The sequence below is a fragment of the Neoarius graeffei genome, chromosome 11 (assembly GCF_027579695.1).
Source record: "Neoarius graeffei isolate fNeoGra1 chromosome 11, fNeoGra1.pri, whole genome shotgun sequence".
Lineage (NCBI taxonomy): Eukaryota > Metazoa > Chordata > Actinopteri > Siluriformes > Ariidae > Neoarius > Neoarius graeffei.
Genome location: NC_083579.1, coordinates 40,948,659 through 40,972,785, shown reverse-complemented (window position 1 = coordinate 40,972,785; position 24,127 = coordinate 40,948,659). Strand labels below are relative to the sequence as shown.

The following is a 24,127-nucleotide window of genomic DNA, read 5'->3' as shown; positions in this document are numbered from 1 at the left end:
GAAGTTAACACCTCGACAGGAGCGTCTTCTGATGAGAAGGGTTGAAGAAAATCGGCATGCAAGTTCACTGCAGTTATCTAAAGAAGTAGAAAGCCAAACTGGGGTGACTATTTCCTGTGACACAATACAGCGTACACTGCAGAGGAATGGCATGCATGGATGCCGTCCATGAAAGAAGCCTCTCCTAAAGCCCAGGCACAAAATAGCCCGCCTAGAGTTTGCTAGGGCCCGTGCTGACAAAGATGAAGACTGGGACTCTATACTCTGGAGTGATGAGACCAAGATAAGTGTTTTTGGAACTGATGGCTTCAAAACTGTATGGCGTCGCAAAGGTGAGGAATACAAAGAAAAATGCATGGTGCCTACAGTGAAACATGGTGGTGGCAGTGTCCTTATGTGGGGCTGCATGAGTGCTGCTGGTGTCGGGGAGCTGCATTTCACTGATGGCATCATGAATTCACAGACGTATTGCTCTATACTGAAAGAGAAGATGCTACCATCATTCCGTGCCCTTGGTTGTCGTGCACTTTTCCAACATGACTAAACACACATCTAAGGCCACTGTTGGATTTCTGAAGAAGAACAGGGTGAAAGTGATTCAGTGGCCGAGTATGTCTCCTGATCTGAACCCAATCGAACACCTATGGGGAATTCTGAAGAGACAAGTTGAGCATCATTCTCCATCCAGCATCCAGTCACTAAAAGAGGTCATTGTTGAAGAATGGAAAAAGATTGATGTTGCAAAATGTCACCAACTTGTTCATTCCATGCCTAGAAGACTTGGTGCTGTCATTAAAAATCATGGAGGCCATACAAAGTACTAGATGTAGTAGTTTTTGTTGAGGGGTGTACTCATTTTTGCACCACCCTAATTTGAGTAAAACTGAAAAATGTGTAATCGAAGTTATATTATTAACCTTACTTTCCCGTTATAAGTTAAACAGATGTTATATTAAACTTTGTCTTGTCAACATTTTGGAAATTGTTTGTGTTCATTGAGATATTGTTTAAAATGTTACTTTTCAAAGGGGGTGTACTCATTTACGCTGAGCACTGTATATATATGTCCAACATCTGAAGAATGTCAATAAAAACAAAAACAATTGAACTTTTTTGTGTGTTTATTAAGACATAAGTTAAATTGTAAGCAAAAAAAATATATTTTTTTGTAAGCAAAAAATGGACTTTAGAAAAATATACAATTTTGCAAAATAAGTTGTCTTACAAAACAGTGGTCTGTGCAGGACAGTTTGTAGCCATACAGTCTGTTAGAGCAAGCCTAACAGCTTGAGCACGGAACTTGTGAACACGGAACTGCCAATGTTGCCAGATCGGGCGGTTTTAAGTGCATTTTGGCGGATTTGAACATGTTTTGGGCTGGAAAACGTCAGCAGTATCTGGCAACACTGCTGATAACTTTGTTTATACTCTTGAATAGCTCTTCTTCATGACGACAACCGGAAGTGTACCAACACGATGGGGCATGTAGCGCCACCTGTGGCTCGGGTGCACAATGTACCTCACACAATAGCTCGATTTCCTTGTGTGCATGTAGGATTGGATTTCTCTGGCACCCCTGCTGGGACCCTTAGCTCGATTACCGACAGTAGCTCGATTTGGATGTGCATGTAAACGCACTGAATGAGTCCTTAGCACTGTTTGGTCCTAAAACACCTATTGATATGAATCTTTAACCTGGGAAAGTGGACATTGTTTCACTTTAAGGTACACCAGCATTTCTAAGGTTTAACTACTTAGAGTCCATTACTTTACAATTTAAACAAGTATTTACACTTTCCAAAGAGAACAATACATACTGAAAGGTAGTGTTGTAGTCAAGATCACCTAAACTGAGACCGAGGCTACGTTTACATTAGACCGTATCTGTCTTGTTTTCTTCGCGGATGCACTGTCCGTTTACATTAAACCGCCTGGAAATGCCGGGAAACGGGAATCCGCCAGCGTCCACGTATTCAATCCAGATCGTGTCAGCTCCGGTGCTGTGTAAACATTCAGAATACGCGGATACGCTGTGCTGAGCTCTAGCTGGCGTCTCATTGGACAACGTCACTGTGACATCCACCTTCCTGATTCGCTGGCGTTGGTCATGTGACGCGACTGCTGAAAAACGGCACGGACTTCCGCCTTGTATCACCTTTCATTAAAGAGTATAAAAGTATGAAAATACTGCAAATACTGATGCAAATACTGCCCATTGTGTAGTTATGATTGTCTTTAGGCTTGCCATCCTTCCACTTGCAAGTGGTAAGTGATATGCGCTGGGATCACACACACAGCGGCTCAGTCCCGAATCACAGCTTGTTCACTTCACTCGCATGCTCTGTGAGCTGCGCAAGGCCGGAGTGCGCACCCTCCAGAGGGCACTCGCTGTTCAGGGCGGAGTGATTTGGAGCGCAGGATGCCTGCGAAGCCGAGCATATCCGTGTATTGGTATTGCTGTGTGCACGCAAATCGTGTATTGGTGTTGCTGTGTGCACACTAATCGTTTTAAAAACGTTAATCTGATGATCCGCTGATATGGTCTAATGTAAACATGGGCCAAGTCATGACCAGAGTGTATCGAGACCAAGACAAGATGAAGACTTTGAGGAGTTGAGATCAAGTCAAGACCAAGGCAGGGTGAGACCAAGTCAAGCCCAGGACCAGACCAGTGTGTGTGTAGGGGGTGAGGGGTGTGACAGTTGTTGACAGTAACAAAAATTTCAAATTTGCAATGAGTCATGTTATTGGTTACATTTGAAGCAGGAAGTTTTACATCCAATCACAGTAATGATGTTAACAAATAAATCAGATAGTGCACAGGCAATTGAGTGAAATATCCGCACTTGTGGTGTGGTCTTGACTGGTCTTGAAATAAAATCCCTAGTCCTCTATGTCTGAAACCGAGACAAGACTGAGTAAAAAATGCAGTCGATTCCAAGATGAGACCAAGACATTCAAAAAGTAGTCTTGAAACTGGTCTCGAGACCCAGACCAGTCTCAGGTATGACAACACTACTAAAAGGTATGGAACACACACTAAGGGTACCACTAAAGAGGTTATGCCTGTATTTAAGAGTGCAGCATGTATGCACTTACTGGGGTTTGGCTTTCACTTATACAACCATCCATCCATCCATTATCTGTAACCACTGATCCTGTGCAGGGTTGCGGGCAAGCTGGAGCCTATCCCAGCTGACTATGGGCGAGAGGTGAGGTACACCCTAGACAAGTCACCAGGTCATCACAGGGCTGACACATAGAGACAAACAACCATTCACATTCACACCTATGGTCAATTTAGAGCCACCAGTTAACCTAACCTGCATGTCTTTAGACTGTGGGGGAAACCGGAGCACCCAGAGGAAACCCACACAGACACGGGGAGAACATGCAAACTCCACAAAGAAGGCCCCCGTCGGCCACTGGGCTCAAACCCAGAACCTTCCTGCTGTGAGGTGATAGTGCTAACCACTACACCGCCATGCTGCCCTTATACAACCAACTTATTTGAAACCAACTGCCAAATGCATCTCACCAGCAATGACTCATACTGAGACCTTTGAGGCTGCAGACAAAGTGAGCAAACAACAGTTTTATTCCCCAGCATGGCTTAGGATTACACAAGTCAAATGTGAGCTCATACCTTTGCACTGCAGGCCCTGGCGGAACAGGCCCTTAAGCAGCTTCTTGCAGTGCTGGCAGACGGTGGGGCGCGTGTAGGAGTGGATAACAAACGTGTGAGGCACCTTGACTTTGGACAGCAGGATCTTGTCGAGTTCGATCGGGCGCCCAATGTACGACTGCGAGTTGGAGCGCCCTCTTCCAGGGAACATGTCCTTCTGCTGAGGAGACGCAAAATAGAAGCTGGGCAGAAAATAAAGCATGTAAAGCTGTGTTCACTTTCAATGGGACAGATCAGCAAGCATACTGCCAGGTTAATTCATTTTTGAACGGAGTGTTGCTCGCACATGCTCTTTTTTTTTCCATCATGAACACAGCAAAGTTGCCTGTGTGAAATTACACCCAGAGCGTACACTGAAGACCAGTTTAGCACTCTAGGTGTTCATTTAACACTGGTGAGTTAGCTGTGCACATGCTGTACTTTCTACTTAAAAGTGCTGCTTTTTCCAATGTTTCATCTCACACACACACGCGCCATATTTTAGACAGCTGTCACCTCAAGTCATGTGCACAAGACTACATTCTTGAAGAAGCAAACAAGAATATTTGTCAAGAAAAACAGGTTGAGGGGGATGGGCGCTAAATTTGCATTAAACTCAGAACAACAAGTTTCCAGCACCAAGCTGTTTTTAACGTTCCGCTGATTGGCAGTCGTACAGATGTCTTACCACCTGTTGAGAATAGATCTGACATCACGCAGGTGTGCCGAATCAACTGCACACTACACTCTAAAGAAAGCAAGCGATCAATATCTTCAATATCTTCTTTGTCTTTGTGTTGTACACTTGCCTGGAGGATTTGAGTAGCTTAATGACACTGAAATGATCTTACAATAAGCGTTAGATTTAACACCTCTAACATCCCTAAGTTTAACAGATATTTTCATCCAAATATCTGTGACATAAAGGTGATAAAAAGTATTTAATACTTATACATTAATCTATACTCATACTTATATATTAGGTTAACAGTTAATACTGTTACTGTGCAACACTAGTGCTATAGGATGAAATCCTTTAAAAAAACATTCCAACAACTTCACCATATATACACAGGGTTGTGAAGGAGGTGGCTGTTTCATTTTGTCTTTCCTCAGCTTTTTTGGCTGCTGCCAGCATCTCTACTGATTTATCTGACAGCTCCAGTTTATTCTGGTGCATGGCACACATGCCTGCATATACACAGAACTGTCAAGGCTATAAAAGTGAATGAACCACGTAAGATCAACAAATCACATGCAAGCAGCCAAATGTTCTTACATGTAAAGCCAAGGTATTTCTCAGGGTTGTAGTCAAGTCACTAAACCTCGAGTCTGAGTCCAGTCTCGAGTCCCCAGTGTTCAAGTCCGAGTCAAGTCCAAGTCATTAAAGAAATGTTCTAATCGAGTCCAAGTCGAGTCCGAGAACAAGACTCCAGTTGCACCATTTGATGGTGGCTGTTGCTGCCTTTATGTGAAACTGTCTCTGCTACTTTGTTGGACTAACGTTACTGCTTGACTGCCCCATTTTAGCCCATGTTTACATTAGACCGTATCAGCAGATCATCAGATTAACGTTTTTAAAACGATTAGTGTGCACACAGCAACACCAATACACGATTTGCGTGCACACAGCAATACCAATACATGGATACGCTCGGCTCCGCAGGCATCCTGCGCTCCAAATCACTCCGCCCTGAACAGCGAGTGCCCTCTGGAGGGTGCGCACTCCGGCCCTGCGCAGCTCACAGAGCGCGCAAGTGAAGTGAACAAGCTGTGATTCGGGACTGAGCCGCTGTGTGTGTGATCCCAGCGCACATCACTTACCACTTGCAAGTGGAAGGATGGCAAGTCTAAAGACAATCATAACTACACAATGGGCAGTATTTGCATCAGTATTTGCAGTATTTTCATACTTTTATACTCTTTAATGAAAGGTGATACAAGTCGGAAGTCCGCGCCGTTTTTCAGCAGTCGCGTCACATGACCAACGCCAGCGAATCAGGAAGGTGGATGTCACAGTGACGTTCTCCAATGAGACGCCAGCTAGAGCTCAGCACAGCGTATCCGCGTATTCTGAATGTTTACACAGCACCGGAGCTGACACGATCTAGATTGAATACGTGGACGCTGGCGGATTCCCGTTTCCCGGCGTTTCCAGGCGGTTTAATGTAAACGGACAGTGCATCCGCGAAGAAAACGAGACAGATACGGTCTAATGTAAACGTAGCCTGAGTTAATAGGCTACAGATAAAAGCTTGTTCATCCCTCAGCAAGCGCAGGGCAAATAACATGAGAGAGGGTTAACACTTGCTAGTTCATCGGTCAGCAAGCAAGCCTCACTATCAACAGGGCAGTGAACATAGCGTGTCACTTCCTTCTCTGGGTGGAGTCTTGTCAAATTATGATTGAAGTTCGAGGTTGTCCCCGTCGTCTCCTTGATAGTTCTTCTACATATGGAACACATAGCAGTACATTTTTTCCCACTGCATGAGAAGTCTGTATAAGCAAAGTGGACAATCCTAGGGGATTCTCTCCAGGCATTTTAGTGCCATTAATGTTAGTTTGTTCCTCAACATGAGATATGAACAGGTGAATGTGCATTCTCTTGCATGAAATTAGTATAAAAATTAATGTAGATATAAATATCTTATGCCAAATTATTATGGCATGTTACAAAAAATAAAGAAAAAATCAGAATCCTCGTTTTCATGCTCCCGGGCTCACCTAACACTCAGGATTCCACTTCCCATAATCCCCCTCACATGTCAGTCACTACCACGTGCACTCCATCAGCCAACCAGGAGCCACTTCCTAGGAGTGGCTCCCCCGAGTTCTAATTACCATCACCTGTACCTTTTTGTTTCCGTTTGTATTTATACCCCTTTGTTTGTTTTGTTCCTCGCACAGTATTGCCTCCACATTTCATGAGCCTACTGAGCGTTACTATTCTGATTGCATTCCTGTGTATGACCCTTTCTGCCTTCCGTTTTTTTCCCGTTTTGCCTAGCCCTTGTGTTTGTTTGCTCGTTTCTCCTGCTTCCCGGTTTCTCGATCCTTGCCTGTTTTCCGATTACGATTTGCCTAGCCCTTGTGTTTAGATTGCCTGTGCTTTTCTGATTCCCGGTTCTTGGACTATTACCCATTTCCTGACCACAATTTGTCTAGCCCTCGTTACTGTTTTGGATCTCTCAGTTTTGACCTGGCCTGGCTGTTGTACATTGTCTTTTTCCATTTTGCTCATTAAAACCTTGAGTTCATTCATAATCCGCGAGTGTCTGGTTTGTTACAGCTGCGTTACACTCGTCTCCAATTTACGAGTCCAAATGCAGTTAATGTACGAGTTTGAGTCCAAGTCAGTGCAAGTCAAGTCATGAGTCCTTAAAATTAGGGCATGAGTCGGACACGAGTCCGAGTCCTGGACTTGAGTACTACAAGCCTGGTACAGTGGTGCTTGAAATTTTGTGAACCCTTTAGAATTTTCTATATTTCTGTATAAATATGACCTAAAACATCATCAGATTTTCACACAAGTCCTAAAAGTAGATAAAGAGAACCCAGTTAAACAAATGAGACAAAAATGTTATACTTGCTCATTTATTTATTGAGGAAAATGATCCAATATTACATATCTGTGAGTGGCAAAAGTATGTGAACCTCTAGGATTAGCAGTTAATTTGAAGGTGAAATGAGAGTCAGGTGTTTTCAATCAATGGGATGACAATCAGGTGTGAGTGGGCACCCTGTTTTATTTAAAGAACAGGGATCTATCAAAGTCCGGTCTTCACAACACATGTTTGTGGAAATGTATCATGGCATGAACAAAGGAGATTTCTGAGGATCTCAGAAAAAGCGTTGTTGATGCTCATCAGGCTGGAAAAGGTTACAAAACCATCTCTAAAGAGTTTGGACTCCACCAATCCACAGTCTGACAGATTGTGTACAAATGGAGGAAATTCAAAACCATTGTTACCCTCCCCAGGAGTGGTCAACCAACAAAGATCACTCCAAGAGCAGGATGTGTAATAGTCGGCGAGGTCACAAAGGACCCCAGGGTAACTTCTAAGCAACTGAAGGCCTCTCTCACATTGGCTAATGTTAATGTTCATGAGTCCACCATCAGGAGAATACTGAACAACAATGGTGTGCATGGCAGGGTTGCAAGGAGAAAGCCACTGCTCTCCAAAAAGAACATTGCTGTTCATCTGCAGTTTGCTAAAGATCATGTGGACAAGCCAGAAGGCTATTGGAAAAAATGTTTTGTGGACGGATGAGACCAAAATAGAACTTTTTGGTTTAAATGAGAAGCGTTATGTTTGGAGAAAGGAAAACACTGCATTCCGGCATAAGAACCTTATCTCATCTGTGAAACATGGTGGTGGTAGTATCATCGTTTGGGCCTGTTTTGCTGAATCTGGGCCAGGACAGCTTGCCGTCATTGATGGAACAATGAATTCTGAATTATACCAGCGAATTATAAAGGAAAATGTCAGGACATCTGTCCATGAACTGAATCTCAAAAGAAGGTGGGTCATGCAGCAAGACAACGACCCTAAGCACACAAGTCATTCTATCAAAGAATGGGTAAAGAAGAATAAAGTTAATGTTTTGGAATGGCCAAGTCAAAGTCCTGACCTTAATCCAATCAAAATGTTGTGGAAGGACCTGAAGCGAGCAGTTCATGTGAGGAAACTCACCAACATCCCAGAGTTGAAGCTGTTCTGTATGGAGGAATGGGCTAAAATTCCTCCAAGCCGGTGTGCAGGACTGATCAACAGTTACCGGAAACGTTTAGTTGCAGTTATTGCTGCACAAGGGGGTCACACCAGATACTGAAAGCAAAGCTTCACATACTTTTGCCACTCACACAGATGCAGTATTGGATCACTTTCCTCAATAAATAAATGACCAAGTATAATATTTTTGTCTCATTTGTTTAATTGGGTTCTCTTTATCTACTTTTAGAACTTGTCTGAAAATCTGATGATGTTTTAGGTCATATTTATGCAGACATATAGAAAATTCTAAAGGGTTCACGAACTTTCAAGCACCACTGTATTTCCTTTGAAATATTCTGTCCAAAGGTGAGTCCCCTGACCTGAATCTTTACTCCGATCTCCAGAATAATGTTGAGCAAGCTGGTAAGATAAAAGCTCTTTCCACCAAAGCCATGATTCTAGATCAAGACTTTGTAACCCTATGAACCCTTAGCTATTTTCAGGATAATTTCAGTACCTTTACTTATCATTATAAGGGCTAGCCATATATGCTGTATCTTCTTCTTGTTTTTTTTAAACAACAGTCTATGCTATCCAAATCTTCCATCATTTCCTATGATAACACTTGCACATTTTTTTATATCAGCCTTTATATCGGAGGGGAGGACTGCACCTTATGAAATTACATTTTTATATGCATTTCACCATAAAATGCTGGCAGTACAGATTTCTTTTCAAGATTGTAGAGGAAAGATTGTCTAAAATCTGCCAATACCAGAACCATGGTGATTTTGTGCTCTATGGCTTAGCAATTTGCCAAAATATGTGCTTAGTTCCTAATGGAAATAAATGTCATTGATTTATTTGTTGTGAATTCAAAGCCAGATTACTAATGGAAACACAGAGAAACACCTAATATAATGGGAAAGGGTAAGTTTCGCTGTTTATTTTGATATGTGATACGTTGGGAAGCGTTAGGGATTTCGTGACTTATTCAACTGAAAACAGGAGTGTGAAAATGGGTGAAGATATTTGCAAAGATATTACTTTGCACAAGTTTGATATGTTTTTATAACATGATTACTTGATTAGTATTTTCATTTACATTAGATAGCTGGGTTTTTATCCAGCACTGCGTTTTAATTTGCTTTTTAAAAACAACATGGGATTATTTACTAACGCATTTTATGGAAAATATTCATGATAGTTTCATATAAAACTAGTTAAAACAGTTTTATTAGTCTACTAGCTTGTTGGACAGTTGACAGTTTGTGTTATGTAAGGGCAATAGACAGATATAAGTGCAGGAAGAGTTTTACTGAACGCACGCTAGCAAACAGATCCAAAACGGAGACAAAGGCAGAGTTGAAAAACAGGCAGTGATCAAGTGAGACACAGACAGGATATCAGAGCTAATACAATACTCACAGTCCAAAAACACAAACAGGGTCTAAACCAGAAACACGACACAAAATACAAGGCTTGGTAACGTCAGACACAGAGTACAGTGCGTATACTTTGCAAAGTCTGTGTGTTACTAAGAGTCCTTATACTGTATGTATGTGCTGTGATTGTGCTCTAATCAGGAACAGGTGCATGCTAATTAGTCTTAACAGTGCTGCACGGTCTGAGCACCAACACACCTGGACATGACAGCTGTAACCAGACAAATGTCTGACATATCAAGTTTGATATTGGATCGTAACTATATAGTAATGATGTAAAGTGAAAATGCTGGTTCACTGCTGTCCACCAGGCACCCAGCAGAGTCACAGCATAATAAATGCCGTGATGTTGTTTCTGGTGCATGGCATGCAGTGTCAAAGAAAGGAATAAATATGTATTCGTAACTGCAATGTGTATCTCATTGTTGGTATCACTGTCACAAGACAATGCAGCAATTTATTGATGTGAAATACACAATACTACACAATTTGATGGTTCATATGCTATAATATTATTATTCTATTCAGGTTGATTTTGTGTCCTTGCAAATATTTTGCTCATAAACTGATCAGGAGCTCTGCTTTTAGGCAGTGCATAAATATCTATATGATAGCTCCTGTGGGGGGAAATCGTTTAAAAATAGCTTCAGTTGATGGATCTGATCTGTTAGCAAAGAATATTTAAAACTTATCCAGTATAATAGTTATGGTCTTTCCTAGTACATTACAGGCATTTAGCAGACACTCTTATCCAGAGCAATGTACAACAAGACTCTGACATAGCACAGCAGCAGGCAGCCCGTGGAGCAGTTGGGGGTTAGGTGCCTTGCTCAAAGGCACTTCAGCTATTCCTGCTGGTCCAGGGAATCAAACCAGCAACATTTGGTCCCAAAGCTGCTTCTCTAACCTTTAAGCCATGGCTTCCCCTTCCCATAGTATTATACAGTGGCATGCAAAAGTTTGGGCACCCTTTCTGAAAATGTCGGTTACAGTGAATAGTTAAGTGAGCAGAAGATGAACTGATCACCAAAAGGCATAAAGGTAAAGACGACACATTTCTTTTCAGCGTTTTCTGCAAGGTTTGTTTTTTTTGTTTTGTACAATTGGAGAGTGAAAAAAGAAAAGGAACACCATGTGAAAGTTTGGGCACCCCAATATATTTGAGTTCTCAGGTAACGTTTACCAAGGTTCCAGGCCTTAATTAGCTTACTGAGCTGTGGCTTGTTCAAATTCTTCATTAGGAAAGGTCAGATGATGCAGATTTCAAAGCTGTATAAATTCTCTGTCTCCTTAAACTTGTCTCTAAAATCAACAGCCATGGGCTCCTCTAAGCAACTCCCTTGCATTCTGAATAATAAAATAATTGATGCTCACAAAGCAGGAGAAGGCTACAAGAACATAGCAAAGTGTTTTCAGGTAGCTGTTTCCTCAGATTGTAATGCTATTAAGAAATGGCAGTTAACAGAAACAGTGGAAATCAAGGTGAGGTCTGGAAGATGAAGAAAACTTTCTGAAAGAACTGCTCGTTGGATTGCTAGAAAGGCAAATAAAAACCCCTGTTTGACTCCAAAGGACCTTCAGAAAGATTTAGCAGACCCTGGAGTGGTGGTGCACTGTTCTATTATGCAGTGACACCTGAACAAATCTGACCTTCATGGGAAAGTCATCAGAAGAAAACCGTTCCTGCATCCTAGCCACAAAATTCAGCGTATGAAGTTTGCAAATGAACATCTAAATAAGCCTGATGCGTTCTGGAAACAAGTCCTGTGGACTGATGAAATCAAAATAGAACTTTTTGGCCACAATGTGCAAAGGTATGTTTGGAGAAAAAAGGGTGCCAAATTCCAGGAAAAGAACACCTCTCCAACTCTGAAGCATGGGTGTGGATCGATCATGCTTTGGGATTGTGTTGCAGCCAGTGGCACAGGGCACATTTCATTGGTCAAGGGAAGCATGGATTCAAATAAATACCAGCAAATTCTGGAAGCAAACATCACACCATCTGTAAAAAAGTTGAAGTTAAAAAGAGGATGGGTCCTACAATAAGACGATGATCCAAAACACACCTCAAAATCTACAATGGAATACCTCAAGAGGCACAAGCTGAAGGTTTTGCCCTGGCCCTCACAGTCCCCTGACCTAAACATCATTGAAAATCTGTAGATAGATCTCAAAAGAGCAGTGCAAGCAAGACAGCCCAAGAAACTTGTAGAACTGGAAGCCTTTTGCAAGGACGAATGTGCCAAAATCCCCCAGGTAAGAACTGAAAGATTATTAGCTGGCTACAAAAAGTGTTTACAAGCTGTGATCCTTGCCAAAGCGAGTGTTACTAGGTACTAACCATGCAGGGTGCCCAAACTTTTGCTTCGGGCCCTTTTCCTTTTTTGTAATTTAGAAAATGTAAAAGATGAAAATAAAAAATTGTTTTTGCTTAAAATATTAAGGGAATGAGTCATCTTTAACTTCATGCCTTTTGGAGATCATTTCATCTTCAACTTGCTTAACTATTCACAGTAACAGCAATTTTGACCAGGGGTGCCCAAACTTTTGCATACCACTGTATATTATGTGTCATGGATTTATACAAAACCATCCATAACAGTGAAGTACTGGAAGAGAGGAATAAATATAGTTTAAAAAATTACTTACAAATCAAAAAAGCATAAATGTTTGCTGTAAAATCCTGAATCCAACAGAGATGATTTAACTAATCAAGTAGAGCAGGTATGCTGGATCAGGCGTAGAATTAACTTCTAAATATAGAAAGGTAGATCTCTAAGCACAGGCTCGGTGATCAGTGCTCTAATATGTGATCTGTGAGGTAAATTGGGCACAGTCAGCAGATGTTGCTTTTTGCAGTCAACAGTTGATTAACAGTTTCCTTTAAACAAACTCAAGTGTGTATCACAGCATTTCTGGTGTCAGGATAAAATGTCTCAACCTTTGGGAAAGAGGGATTTAAAGCCTGCCATATGATGGATGCAATGAAATGAAAGAGCATCTTTAAGTAAGGAATAAAGCACAAACCCAGCATGCTGTTCTAGGAAAAGAATCAATAATTGATAGCAATGATTATTTTCCAATAACAGCCAATAGTGAAGTGTTTTATTCCATGACCATTTTATTTTAATTCATAAAGCATTTAATGTTGTGTAATGTCTGTGAAACAATTCAATTCATGTCAGTGTTCATATTATAGAAGCTATAAACAGTCCCTCACCAGCCTCTCTTTCTTTAAGTTAATAAGATTTTTTTTTTTTTTAAGCAGAAACAGCAAAGCCTTCAGTCTTGAAGAGTTTCCCAGGTTGAGAAGCTTGAAGGAACAACTGAACAGTAGAACATCTGATTGTTGGAAAGACTGACACTGGAGAGTCCTTTCAAAAATGTTAAACAAAACAGCTCAGAAAACAATATCAGCATGTGCATGTTTTGCGATCTGTTTATGTGCCGCATCCCTGTGTAAGTTTTTCACTTATAGAAACAGTAATGTATTAAAATGAGCACATTCACATAAACCTGCGATAGACCTTGCAGCACTTCTGTCATGCTAGAGAGAATTAAATTTTCCTCCTTCTAACCTTCTTCTCTGATTTGAGAATTCAAGAGCTGTGGTTTGAATACGTGAATGACTTTTTTTTAACTTATATTCATGTGACTGGCCAGTTATCAGTGATTTTTGAAACCACCAGGAGAGCCTCAGGAGACATCGTATTCATCATATCACAGCATATATTATCAGCCGAAGAGAAATGAAGCTCATCTTCACCCTTATATAAGAAGTAGACACAAGATGTGTGTATGAAAGTAAACCCTTGAAACTATGAAGCTGTTTTGTTAGATTACTAGTAGTTGATGAAAGGTTTCTTTTCAGTACTTACCTCAATGCTGGGACTGACAGGAGACTGGATAAACAGACAGAAAAAAATACAGAGAACACTGTTATTAAACACCAAAGGTGAAAATTACTACTGTATGTCATTACTGTACTTAAGCATTGTTTTAAGAGAGATATACAAAAGTTTGGTCACATCTACTCATTCATAAGCTTTTTCTGTATTTTGACTATTTTCTATATTGTACAACAATACTGAATACATCAAAACTATGAAATAACATATGGAACATATACTGTATGGATTTATGTGGTAAACAAAAAAAGTGTGAAAGAAAAACAAAATATGTTTCATAGTTTAGATTCTTCAGCATAGCCAGTGTTTATCTTGATGACACTTTGCACACTATTAGTATTATCTTAATCAGCTTCATGAGGTCGTAACCTGGAACGCTTTTCAATTACGGTAACAGGTGCCTCGTCAAAAGTTAATTAGTGCAATTTCTTGCCTTCTAAATATGTTAGTAACTAATACAAATACAGTAAATAGCACTATTCCACAACTGGAGTAATCCATATTATGTCAAGAACCGTTCAACTAAGTAAAGAGAAACGACATCCATCATTACTTTAAGACATTAAGTGTCTTAATTAATAAAAAAAAAAAAAGAAAAGACATTGACATAGAAGGTGTGTCCAACTTTTGACTGGTGCTGTATATGCATTTTATAAATATATATATATATATATATATATATATATATATATATATATATATATATAGGGGCGGCACGGTGGTGTAGTGGTTAGCGCTGTCGCCTCACAGCAAGAAGGTCCGGGTTCAAGCCCCGTGGCCGGCGAGGGCCTTTCTGTGCGGAGTTTGCATGTTCTCCCCGTGTCCGCGTGGGTTTCCTCCGGGTGCTCCGGTTTCCCCCACAGTCCAAAGACATGCAGGTTAGGTTAACTGGTGACTCTAAATTGACCGTAGGTGTGAATGTGAGTGTGAATGGTTGTCTGTGTCTATGTGTCAGCCCTGTGATGACCTGGCGACTTGTCCAGGGTGTACCCCGCCTTTCGCCCGTAGTCAGCTGGGATAGGCTCCAGCTTGCCTGCGACCCTGTAGGACAGGATAAAGCGGCTAGAGATAATGAGATGATATATATATATATATATATATATATATATATATACACACACAGAGGATATTACACAGTTGCGTGAAGATAGGGTTAGGGTCATATCTTTGTGCCACCGTGTAATATTCTTTATATTATTTGGGCACATCCACAAAAAAATATGCAAGTTAATCAAAAGAATTTTAATTTTCAACCGGTTCACCATTTTGACAACACGCGTCTAGTCAGCGGGAAAACATTGGGAGTGACGTCATCGGAGTGAAATATCAGGAAATATGTCACTCAGATCCGCGATGTATTTCATATGAAAAATGCAAGTTTTTCAGCACAAAAAGATAAATTTCATATCTTCAAGCCAACGTGTGATTTTATTTTTATTATATAGACACATTCACAAACAAAATACTACATTTATTGAAACAATTAATTGATTTCCTCATGAGTGACATATACAGATTTATGTCAGGGTTTTGGTTCTCCATTTCCCGGATGTAGTTCGTATGAAAAATACGAGTGCCATATTTCCCAGTAAAACACTTGTGTGCATACTAGTGCATATTTTATATATATATTAGTGCTGTCAAGCGATTAAAATATTTAATCGCGATTAATGTCGCCACAGTCATAGTTAACTCGCAATTAATCGCAATTTAATCGCACATTTTTGTCACATAAAAAAACATTGTAATTCTCTTATCAGCATAAAAAAGTGAATGGGCTTGCTTTGTACCAATGGTTTTTTTTTTTTTTATTGCAAAGCATAACACGTCTTGACACAGCCACTGCAAAGTGAAACCTAAGCCGAGCACTGGCGCGGGGCTAGCAAGAGAACCATGAGTGAAATGATCTACTGTTTGAGTTAGTCTACAACTAAAGAGAGAGAGGTTACACAGTGATGGTAGGCTTGACATGCTTGATTATAATATAAAGTACACTATTATATTAAGTTTAAGTTGTTCGTTGATAAATATTGCATTGAATCTGATCTTTACTGTTTCAGCTCACTTAACACATTTTGTACTTTTACACTTTCTGCCTGTTGATGCGTCGCGCTGTCCAATCAGAGGCGGCCAAATTTGCATATTACAGGAAGGATTTCTGGGATAGCATTGAGTTTACAGTTCAGAGGGATCTGGCTTCTTTAGACGCTGTCTTCTTAAAACTGAATAAATATTTATAAAGAGCCAAATTAGCCAGTCTTTTGAACGGCTCTTTTCAAAGAACGGATCACAAAGATGCGGATCCCATCAAAGAGCCATAAATCCCATCTCTACTAGCGCGCCCTGCCCGCGCTGGTTCTTTGGGGGGGGAGGGCAGAGGACTCTGGCTGTGCGGGGCGTGGCATTACAGTCTAGCTACTATCGGTTTTCTAACCAAAGTCTCTGTTCCAAGTTCCTGGCAGTTTCAAAAGCTTATGAAAAACCTACATCATGCCACAGAGCATTAATCTCGCGATAAAAAAAATTATCGCCGTTAAAATTGAGTCAAGTTAACGCGTTAATAACGCGACATTTTTGACAGCACTAATATATATATATATATATATATATATATATATATATATATATATATATATATATATATAAAAATGAAAGTTTATATATATATATATATATATATATATATATATATATATATATATATATATTAAAATGAAAGTTAACATGCCCAATTAGTTATATATATATATATATATATATATATATATATATATATATATATATATATATATATATGTATATATATATATAACTAATTGGGCATGTTAACTTTCATTTTAAAATATATTTAAAATATCTGGTCAAATCCATACAAATTTGTACAGATACCACAGGCATTCTTTTTTGCAAAATGTCTGTTAACAGTTTCAAATGCTGTTCATATCTCTTCATATGAACTTATATATATATATATTATAAAGAATCTGTAGTCAGGCAAAATTCAAACAAACAAGTGTGATGTGGTTGAACTGGACTTCAAGTCATTAGAAAGTTACGGACACTAAAACTGCCCCTTGTTTTTCATACAAATGGGAGTCATGCAAATAGTTACAAAAAATGCTTTAAGTTTGAATACTTTTTAACTTTTACTGAAACATAATCTTAAATAACACTGTCCACTTTTAATTGCGTGGGATTTTCACACAATACACATACCTTCAATTAAGTATTATTTTCTGTACTCTGTTCACCCGAGTACTGAATATTCTACATCACTTCATTAAAGAAAAACTTCACCCAAAGTTGAAACCCTTGCTTTTTAAGTGCAGTATAAGTCTAAGAGCTGGATGGAAATTCAACTTAGTTATTAAACATGTTATATGCTTTAAGTATAGTATTGAATCAATTCTATATATTCTTGTATAGAGACCCTATAAATACAAGGCAGCAGAAAAGAATAAACTAACACATCCTGTTATTAATAATGCTTCATATACAGCACATTTTATATGACATTAAAAGGCTCAAACCAGCACCACTATGAGTATGAAGGTATAGAGGAAGACAGCATTGCAGAATTTCTTGAACTCATCAAGGATGAACAGGAGTCAAATCACTTGTGTTAAATCCCACAAACAAATAAAGCAGTGTGAAACTCACTAGTAAAGCTTCATCAGAGGGGCTGGGGGAAGCTTCAGCAGAAACAGAACGAGTGTTGGTCAGGCCGGTGAGGGACACGTTTGACAGACGCCGTTTCCGAATACCACTGCAATTGTTTGGAATCTTGAAAGCACACCGCTTGTGGTAATTCAGTCCGCAACCTTTATACAAGACACAATGATAAAAAAGAGGATACACAATTTTCTGGTCTGAATTGTTCCTGTACAATTTTGTGAAGCTTCACATACAAATGTATAGACATGATTCATTAAAACAGGTTTAATTCTGCATTAATGAATAACTAATGCTGTTTATACAAAGTATTAAGTTCATACTAATGTTATCTAAAAGGAGTCAAAGCTAGTAGGAGTCCGTTAACATTAGACAAATAAGTCATGCTGTTTTTATTAACTGTTAGCTCTACTAGCAATCTTTCATGTACTCATGTTTTTTTTTGACAAAAAAAAACAAAAAAGAGGAAGAGAAAATGCATTACTGCTGGAATAACAGAACAAAACTGTGCACATAAGATGTGTCTATGTATCGAGATATATGTTCATATAGACCAGGGTGTGTCCAAAGTCTGTCCAAAAGCCAAACTCAGCCCGCAGACAGATGTTAACTAGTCCAAGACTTTTTTTCTTATAATGGGTGTCAGCCAGTATGCTGCAATTTTCATTTTCACCTGACGATGGCAGCAGTCTGTGTTAACACAGTTAGCTAATTTCCAAAAGCCTTTTTTTTTCTCTTCCTACACCTCCAGATGATTTAACTTGAGGATATTTAATCATTTTCTACACACAAAATATGCAAAGTTAACAGCGAGAAGGAAACAAGAATACTGTCTCTTATGAAAAGCCAAAGGCATGTGCGAGACTGTTGAGGTAATTAAGGAAATAAATATCATGAAATATTAGGAAACAAATCATGGGCAATGTGAAAAATATTCAGAGGATATGAGCACAGAGGAAATAAAGCAGATGAAAGCTATCCTGGCAGAAGCAAGTTTTTAATCAGATATTTTATCAGCATAAGCATGAAAAAGCGTTCAGCTTTCATGAATTCTTGAAAGAGTGCTTAACTAAAGTGGATCTGCAAACAAGTATTAAAAATGACAATTTAATTTAAGATGTTAGTTTGTCCAATTACTTTTGGTCTCTTAAATAGAGGTCCAGAGGTTTTATTCACATGACTTTTGCTTGCAAGTTTACAGTGGTGCTTGAAAGTTTGTGAATCCTTTAGTATTTTCTATATTTCTGAATAAATATGACCTAAAACATCATCAGATTTTCACACAAGTCCTAAAAGTAGATAAAGAGAACCCAGTTAAACAAATGAGACAAAATATTATACTTGGTCGTTTATTTATTGAGGAAAATGATCCAATATTACTGTAATAACACACATGAACTGTAAGTGGCAAGAGTATGTGAACCTTTGCTTTCAGTATCTGGTGTGGCCCCCTTGTGCAGCAATAACTGCAACTAAACATTTCCGGTAACTGTTGATCAGTCCTGCACACCGGCTTGGAGGAATTTTAGCCCATTCCTCCGTACAGAACAGCTTCAACTCTGGGATGTTGGTGGGTTTCCTAACATGAACTGCTCACTTCAGGTCCTTTCACAACATTTTGATTGGATTAAGGTCAGGACTTTGACTTGGCCATTCCAAAACATTAACTTTATTCTTCTTTAACCATTCTTTGGTAGAACGACTTGTGTACTTAGGGTCATTGTCTTGCTGCATGAACCACCTTCTTTTGAGATTCAGTTCATGGACAGATGTCCTGACATTTTCCTTTAGAATTCGCTGGTATAATTCAGAATTCTTTGTTCCATCAATGATGGCAAGCCGTCCTGGCCCAGATGCAGCAAAACAGGCCAAAACCATGATACTACCACCACCATGTTTCACAGATGAGATAAGGTTCTTATGCTGGAATGCAGTGTTTTCCTTTCTCTAAACATAATGTTTCTCATTTAAACCCAAAAGTTCTATTTTGGTCTCATCCGTCCACAAAACATTTTTCCAATAGCCTTCTGGCTTGTCCACGTGATCTTTAGGAAACTGCAGACGAGCAGCAATGTTCTTTTTGGAGAGCAGTGGCTTTCTCCTTGCAACCCTGCCATGCACACCATCGTTGTTCAGTGTTCTCCTGATGGTGGACTTATGAACATTAACATTAGCCAATGTGAGAGAGGCCTTCAGTTGCTTAGAAGTTACCCTGGGGCCCTTTGTGACCTCGCCGACTATTACATGCCTTGCTCTTGGAGTGATCTTTGTTGGTCGACCACTCCTGGGGAGGGTAACAATGGTCTTGAATTTCCTCTATTTGTACACAATATGTCTGATTGTGGTTTGGTGGAGTCCAAACTCTTTAGAGATGGTTTTGTAACCTTTTCCAGCCTGATGAGCATTAACAACACTTTTTCTGAAGTCCTCAGAAATCTCCTTTGTTCGATACACTTCCACAAACATGTGTTGTGAAGATCAGACTTTGATAGATCCCTGTTCTTTAAATAAAACAGGGTGCCCACTCACACCTGATGGTCATCCTATTGAATGAAAATACCTGACTCTAATTTCACCTTCAAATTAACTGCTAATCCTAGAGGTTCACATACTTTTGCCACTCACAGATATGTAATATTGGATCATTTTCCTCAATAAATAAATGACCAAGTATAATAATTTTGTCTCATTTGTTTAACTGGGTTCTCTTTATCTACTTTTAGGACTTGTGTGAAAATCTGATGATGTTTTAGGTCATTGTGACAGTTCGTGTAGGTGGGTGGAGCACAGAAGGACAGCAGGCCAGAACTGAGTTCACAAAAACTCTTTTATTTAGCTTTTCAGCTTCTATATCACTCTCACACACACTCAGACACACGCACACACATCAGTCGTCTGCTTGGGGAGAGAGCTCCCTCTGCTCTCGCTCTCTCTCATTAAATAGGGCGCAGTCACTAGGGAAGACACACAAACACATTAATTAACGTCAGGTGCAGTGATTCTGCCACTTACCTTCCCTGACTCCGCCCTCCGGTCACAGACCAATGCTTGACCACGCCCCCGCTGCCACATACCCCCACCGCCCAACTCAGGCCGGGCGGCCATCCAGCCTGCAGCCGACTCCCCCCCCCTTGATGGGAGAGGAAGTCCACCACGACCATCTGTGCCCCCGGCCTGTGGATCACCTTGAAGTTAAAGGGTTGGAGTGCAAGATACCAATGGGTGATCCGCGCGTTGGCATCCTTCATGCGGTGGAGCCACTGGAGGGGTGCGTGGTCCGAACAGAGGGTGAAAGGGCGTCCCAGCAGGTAGTAACGGAGGGCGAGAACCGCCCACTTGATCGCTAGGCACTCTTTTTCAATGGTGCTGTAGTGCCCCTCACGCACTGACAGCTTCCGACTGATATACAGCACTGGGCGATCCTCCCCCTCCACCTCCTGGGACAAAACAGCCCCCAGCCCTCTGTCCGATGCATCCGTCTGTAACATAAAGGGGAGAGAAAAGTCAGGGGAGTGTAAAAGTGGCCCCCCACACAGTGCAGCTTTTACCTCAGAAAAAGCCCGCTGGCATTGCTCCATCCACTGGACCGGATCTGGTGCCCCCTTTTTAGTCAGATCAGTCAGCGGGCTGGTGACGTCCAAATAATTAGGTATAAACCTACAATAATAGCCAGCCAGCCCCAGGAACTGTCTCACCCCCTTTTTGGTCTTGGGCCTCGGGCAGGCCGCAATTGCTGCTGTCTTGTTAATTTGGGGACGCACCTGCCCGTTGCCCAAGTGGAAGCCCAGATACCGTACTTCCACCCGCCCAATCGCACACTTCTTCGGGTTGGCTATGAGACCTGCTCGCCTCAGCGACCTAAGGACGGCCCTCAGATGTTCGAGGTGCCTCGGCCAGTCATTACTATAGACAATAATGTCGTCAAGGTAGGTAGCCGCATAGGTGGCGTGGGGGCGGAGGACCCTATCCATCAGCCGCTGAAACATAGCGGGTGCCCCAAACAGCCCAAAAGGAAGTGTGACAAATTGGTGTAAGCCGAACGGTGTGGAAAAGGCCGTTTTTTCTCGGGATAATGGAGTCAAGGGGATCTGCCAATAACCCTTTGTTAAATCCAGTGTCGAGTAAAAACGAGCCGTGCCTAGCTGATCGAGCAACTCATCAATACGAGGCATTGGGTACGCGTCGAATTTAGACACCGTGTTGACTTTTCTATAGTCTACACAGAACCGGACCGACCCGTCGGCCTTGGGTACCAAGACCACCAGGCTGCTCCAGTCACTGTGGGACTCCTTGACGATGCCCATTTCGAGCATGGCCTCGAGTTCTTCCTGAACCACTTTTTTCTTGTGCTCGGGTAACCTGTAAGGGCGGCTACGCACTACCACCCCCGGGGGCATCTCAATGTGGTGCTCTATGAGGTTGGTGCTGCCGGGCAGAGGCGAGAACACGTCCGAAAACTCGGTCTGCAACTGGGCAACCTCCGCGAGTTGGGTCGGGGAGAGGTGGTCTCCACAGGGGACTGGAGAGGTACGTGATGCCAATGTTCCCTTTTGAACCTCCGGCCCCAGCTCCGCCTTCTCCGGAACCACTGACACCAACGCCACGGGGACCTCCTCATTCCAGAGTTTGAGTAGGTTGAGGTGGTAAATCTGTAGCGCCCCACCCCTATCCATTCGCCTCACCTCATAGTCAATGTCCCCGACTCGCCGTGTGACCTCAAAGGGTCCTTGCCACTTGATGACCAATTTGGAGCTCGATGTGGGCAACAGTACGAGTACTTTATCTCCTGGTGCGAACTCCCTAAGGCGCGTACCCTTGTCGTACAGGCGGGTTTGTCGTTCTTGGGCCTGCCGCAAATTCTCCTGAGGTAGGTGCGTGAGTGTGTGGAGTTTTGCGTGCAGGTCAATAACGTATTGGATTTCATTTTTACTTGGTGAAGGTCCATCCTTCCAATTTTCCCGCAGCACATCTAGAATGCCGCGCGGCTTACGCCCGTATAACAATTCAAATGGGCAGAACCCCGTGGAGGCTTGGGGGACCTCTCGCACTGCAAATAGCAAGGGTTTGAGCCATTTATCCCAATTACGTGCGTCCTCACTTGCAAATTTTTCAATTATATTTTTGAGGGTGCGATTGAACCGTTCAACTAAACCGTCCATTTGTGGGTGATACACGCTGGTGCAGATCGGCTTAATACCCAACAACCCATACAGTTCGTTCAGTGTACATGACATAAATGAGGTGCCTTGATCAGTCAGAATCTCTTTGGGGATTCCAACTCGGGAGATAATGCGGAAGAGCGCTTCCGCAATACTGCAATGCTGAGATATTGCGAAGAGGCACTGCTTCCGGGTATCGCGTTGCATAGTCCACCAGAACTAATATAAAGCGGTACCCTCGTGCTGACCGATCTAATGGCCCGACGAGATCCATCCCAATTCTTTCGAACAGGGTCTCGATTAACGGTAGAGGGCGCAAAGGCGCTTTTGGAATGGCCGCTAGATTTACTAACTGGCATTCGCAGCACGCCGTACACCACCTACGGACATCGCCGCGAATCCCTGGCCAATAGAATCGGGCCATTATTCGGGCTAGTGTTTTATCCTGCCCTAAGTGTCCAGCCATGGCATTAAAGTGAGCCATCTGGAATACCAATTCCCGGCGGCTCTTTGGAATCAAAAGCTGCGTGACTTGCTCTTTAGTCTGAGTGTCCTGCATCACTCGGTATAATCTATCCTTCATAATCACGAAGTAGGGGAAGGATGGGGTAGCGTTTGGCTGGAGCATTTGACCATCGATTACTCTCACTTGGTCAAACGCATGCCGCACAGTCTCGTCTCGCAACTGCTCTAACGGGAAATCCACGAGGGATTCCCCAATAGAGAGAGGAGGAGCCTGCTGCTCCTCACTCTGACGCGGAGCTGACGTAGACGGCTCTGTGACAGCTGCTCCTGCCAACGCGATACCAGGACCTCCCCCTGTTAAACTATGGCAGGACCCACTCTTCACTAAGTGTGTCATTAAATCCCGAAATCCCAGCCAAACAGTCCCCAAAATTTTCGAGTGGGTAAGGCGAGGATTAACCGCCGCCTTCACTATAAATTTTTCCCCTCGAAAAAGAATGTGGACCGACACTAGAGGGTAGTCGTGAACATCCCCGTGCACACACAACACCTTCACCAATTGTGCTCCCCCCAATGCTTTGTCTTGCACCAGGCTTTGGTGGACTGAGGTCTGATTACAACCAGAATCCACCAACGCCTGATATGTATCCCCTTGGATACTCACCGGTATGCAATACACTCCGGCCCAATCGAGGGCGGCTCCTGGCGCGTCGGGGATCCAAACCACCGCACCCACCTCTATTACCAAGCACTGCTGTTGGAGGTGGCCCGGCTCCCCGCAGCACCAGCAAACCGGCCCGGGCTTCCTCTCTGCACTAGTGCTCAGGGGCTCACTCACCTGAGGGGGGGGGGGGGGGGGGGGGGAGACAGACACAGAAGGGAGAAATGGGAGGGCACCGCGGGTGCGGCGGGCCGGCTGGGGTGGCGCCGGCCCCCACCTCCGCAGTGGGGGAATGGGGCAAGGAGGAGACACAGGAGGAGGGGGAGAGAGAGAGAGAGAGAGAGAGAGAAGAGGTGAGGAGAGAAGAGGCTGTCTGCTGTCCTGCCATCGGGACAGCCGCCAAATGGTCCTCCACCAGCTCGACTGCCTGATCCAGCG

The 24,127-nt window shown here is 42.1% G+C and overlaps 1 protein-coding gene across 3 annotated transcripts in view; it reads right to left on the bottom strand.

The window, feature by feature from the left end:
• Positions 1–24,127, bottom strand: part of prkd1 (protein kinase D1) — a 161,079-nt gene that overhangs the window by 41,914 nt on the left and 95,038 nt on the right. Inside the window, exons 4-7 of one of the 3 annotated variants that reach the window (XM_060932995.1) lie at positions 17,393–17,553; positions 13,699–13,726; positions 7,733–7,743; positions 3,647–3,839 (exon numbers count right to left, since the gene is read on the bottom strand). In XM_060932995.1, coding sequence (XP_060788978.1) covers positions 3,647–3,839; positions 7,733–7,743; positions 13,699–13,726; positions 17,393–17,553 — 393 coding nt within the window. Of the gene's footprint in view, positions 1–3,646; positions 3,846–3,955; positions 3,965–7,732; positions 7,744–13,698; positions 13,727–17,392; positions 17,554–24,127 lie in introns of all 3 variants that reach the window. The other 2 variants (XM_060932996.1, XM_060932994.1) reach the window with 2 other exon arrangements.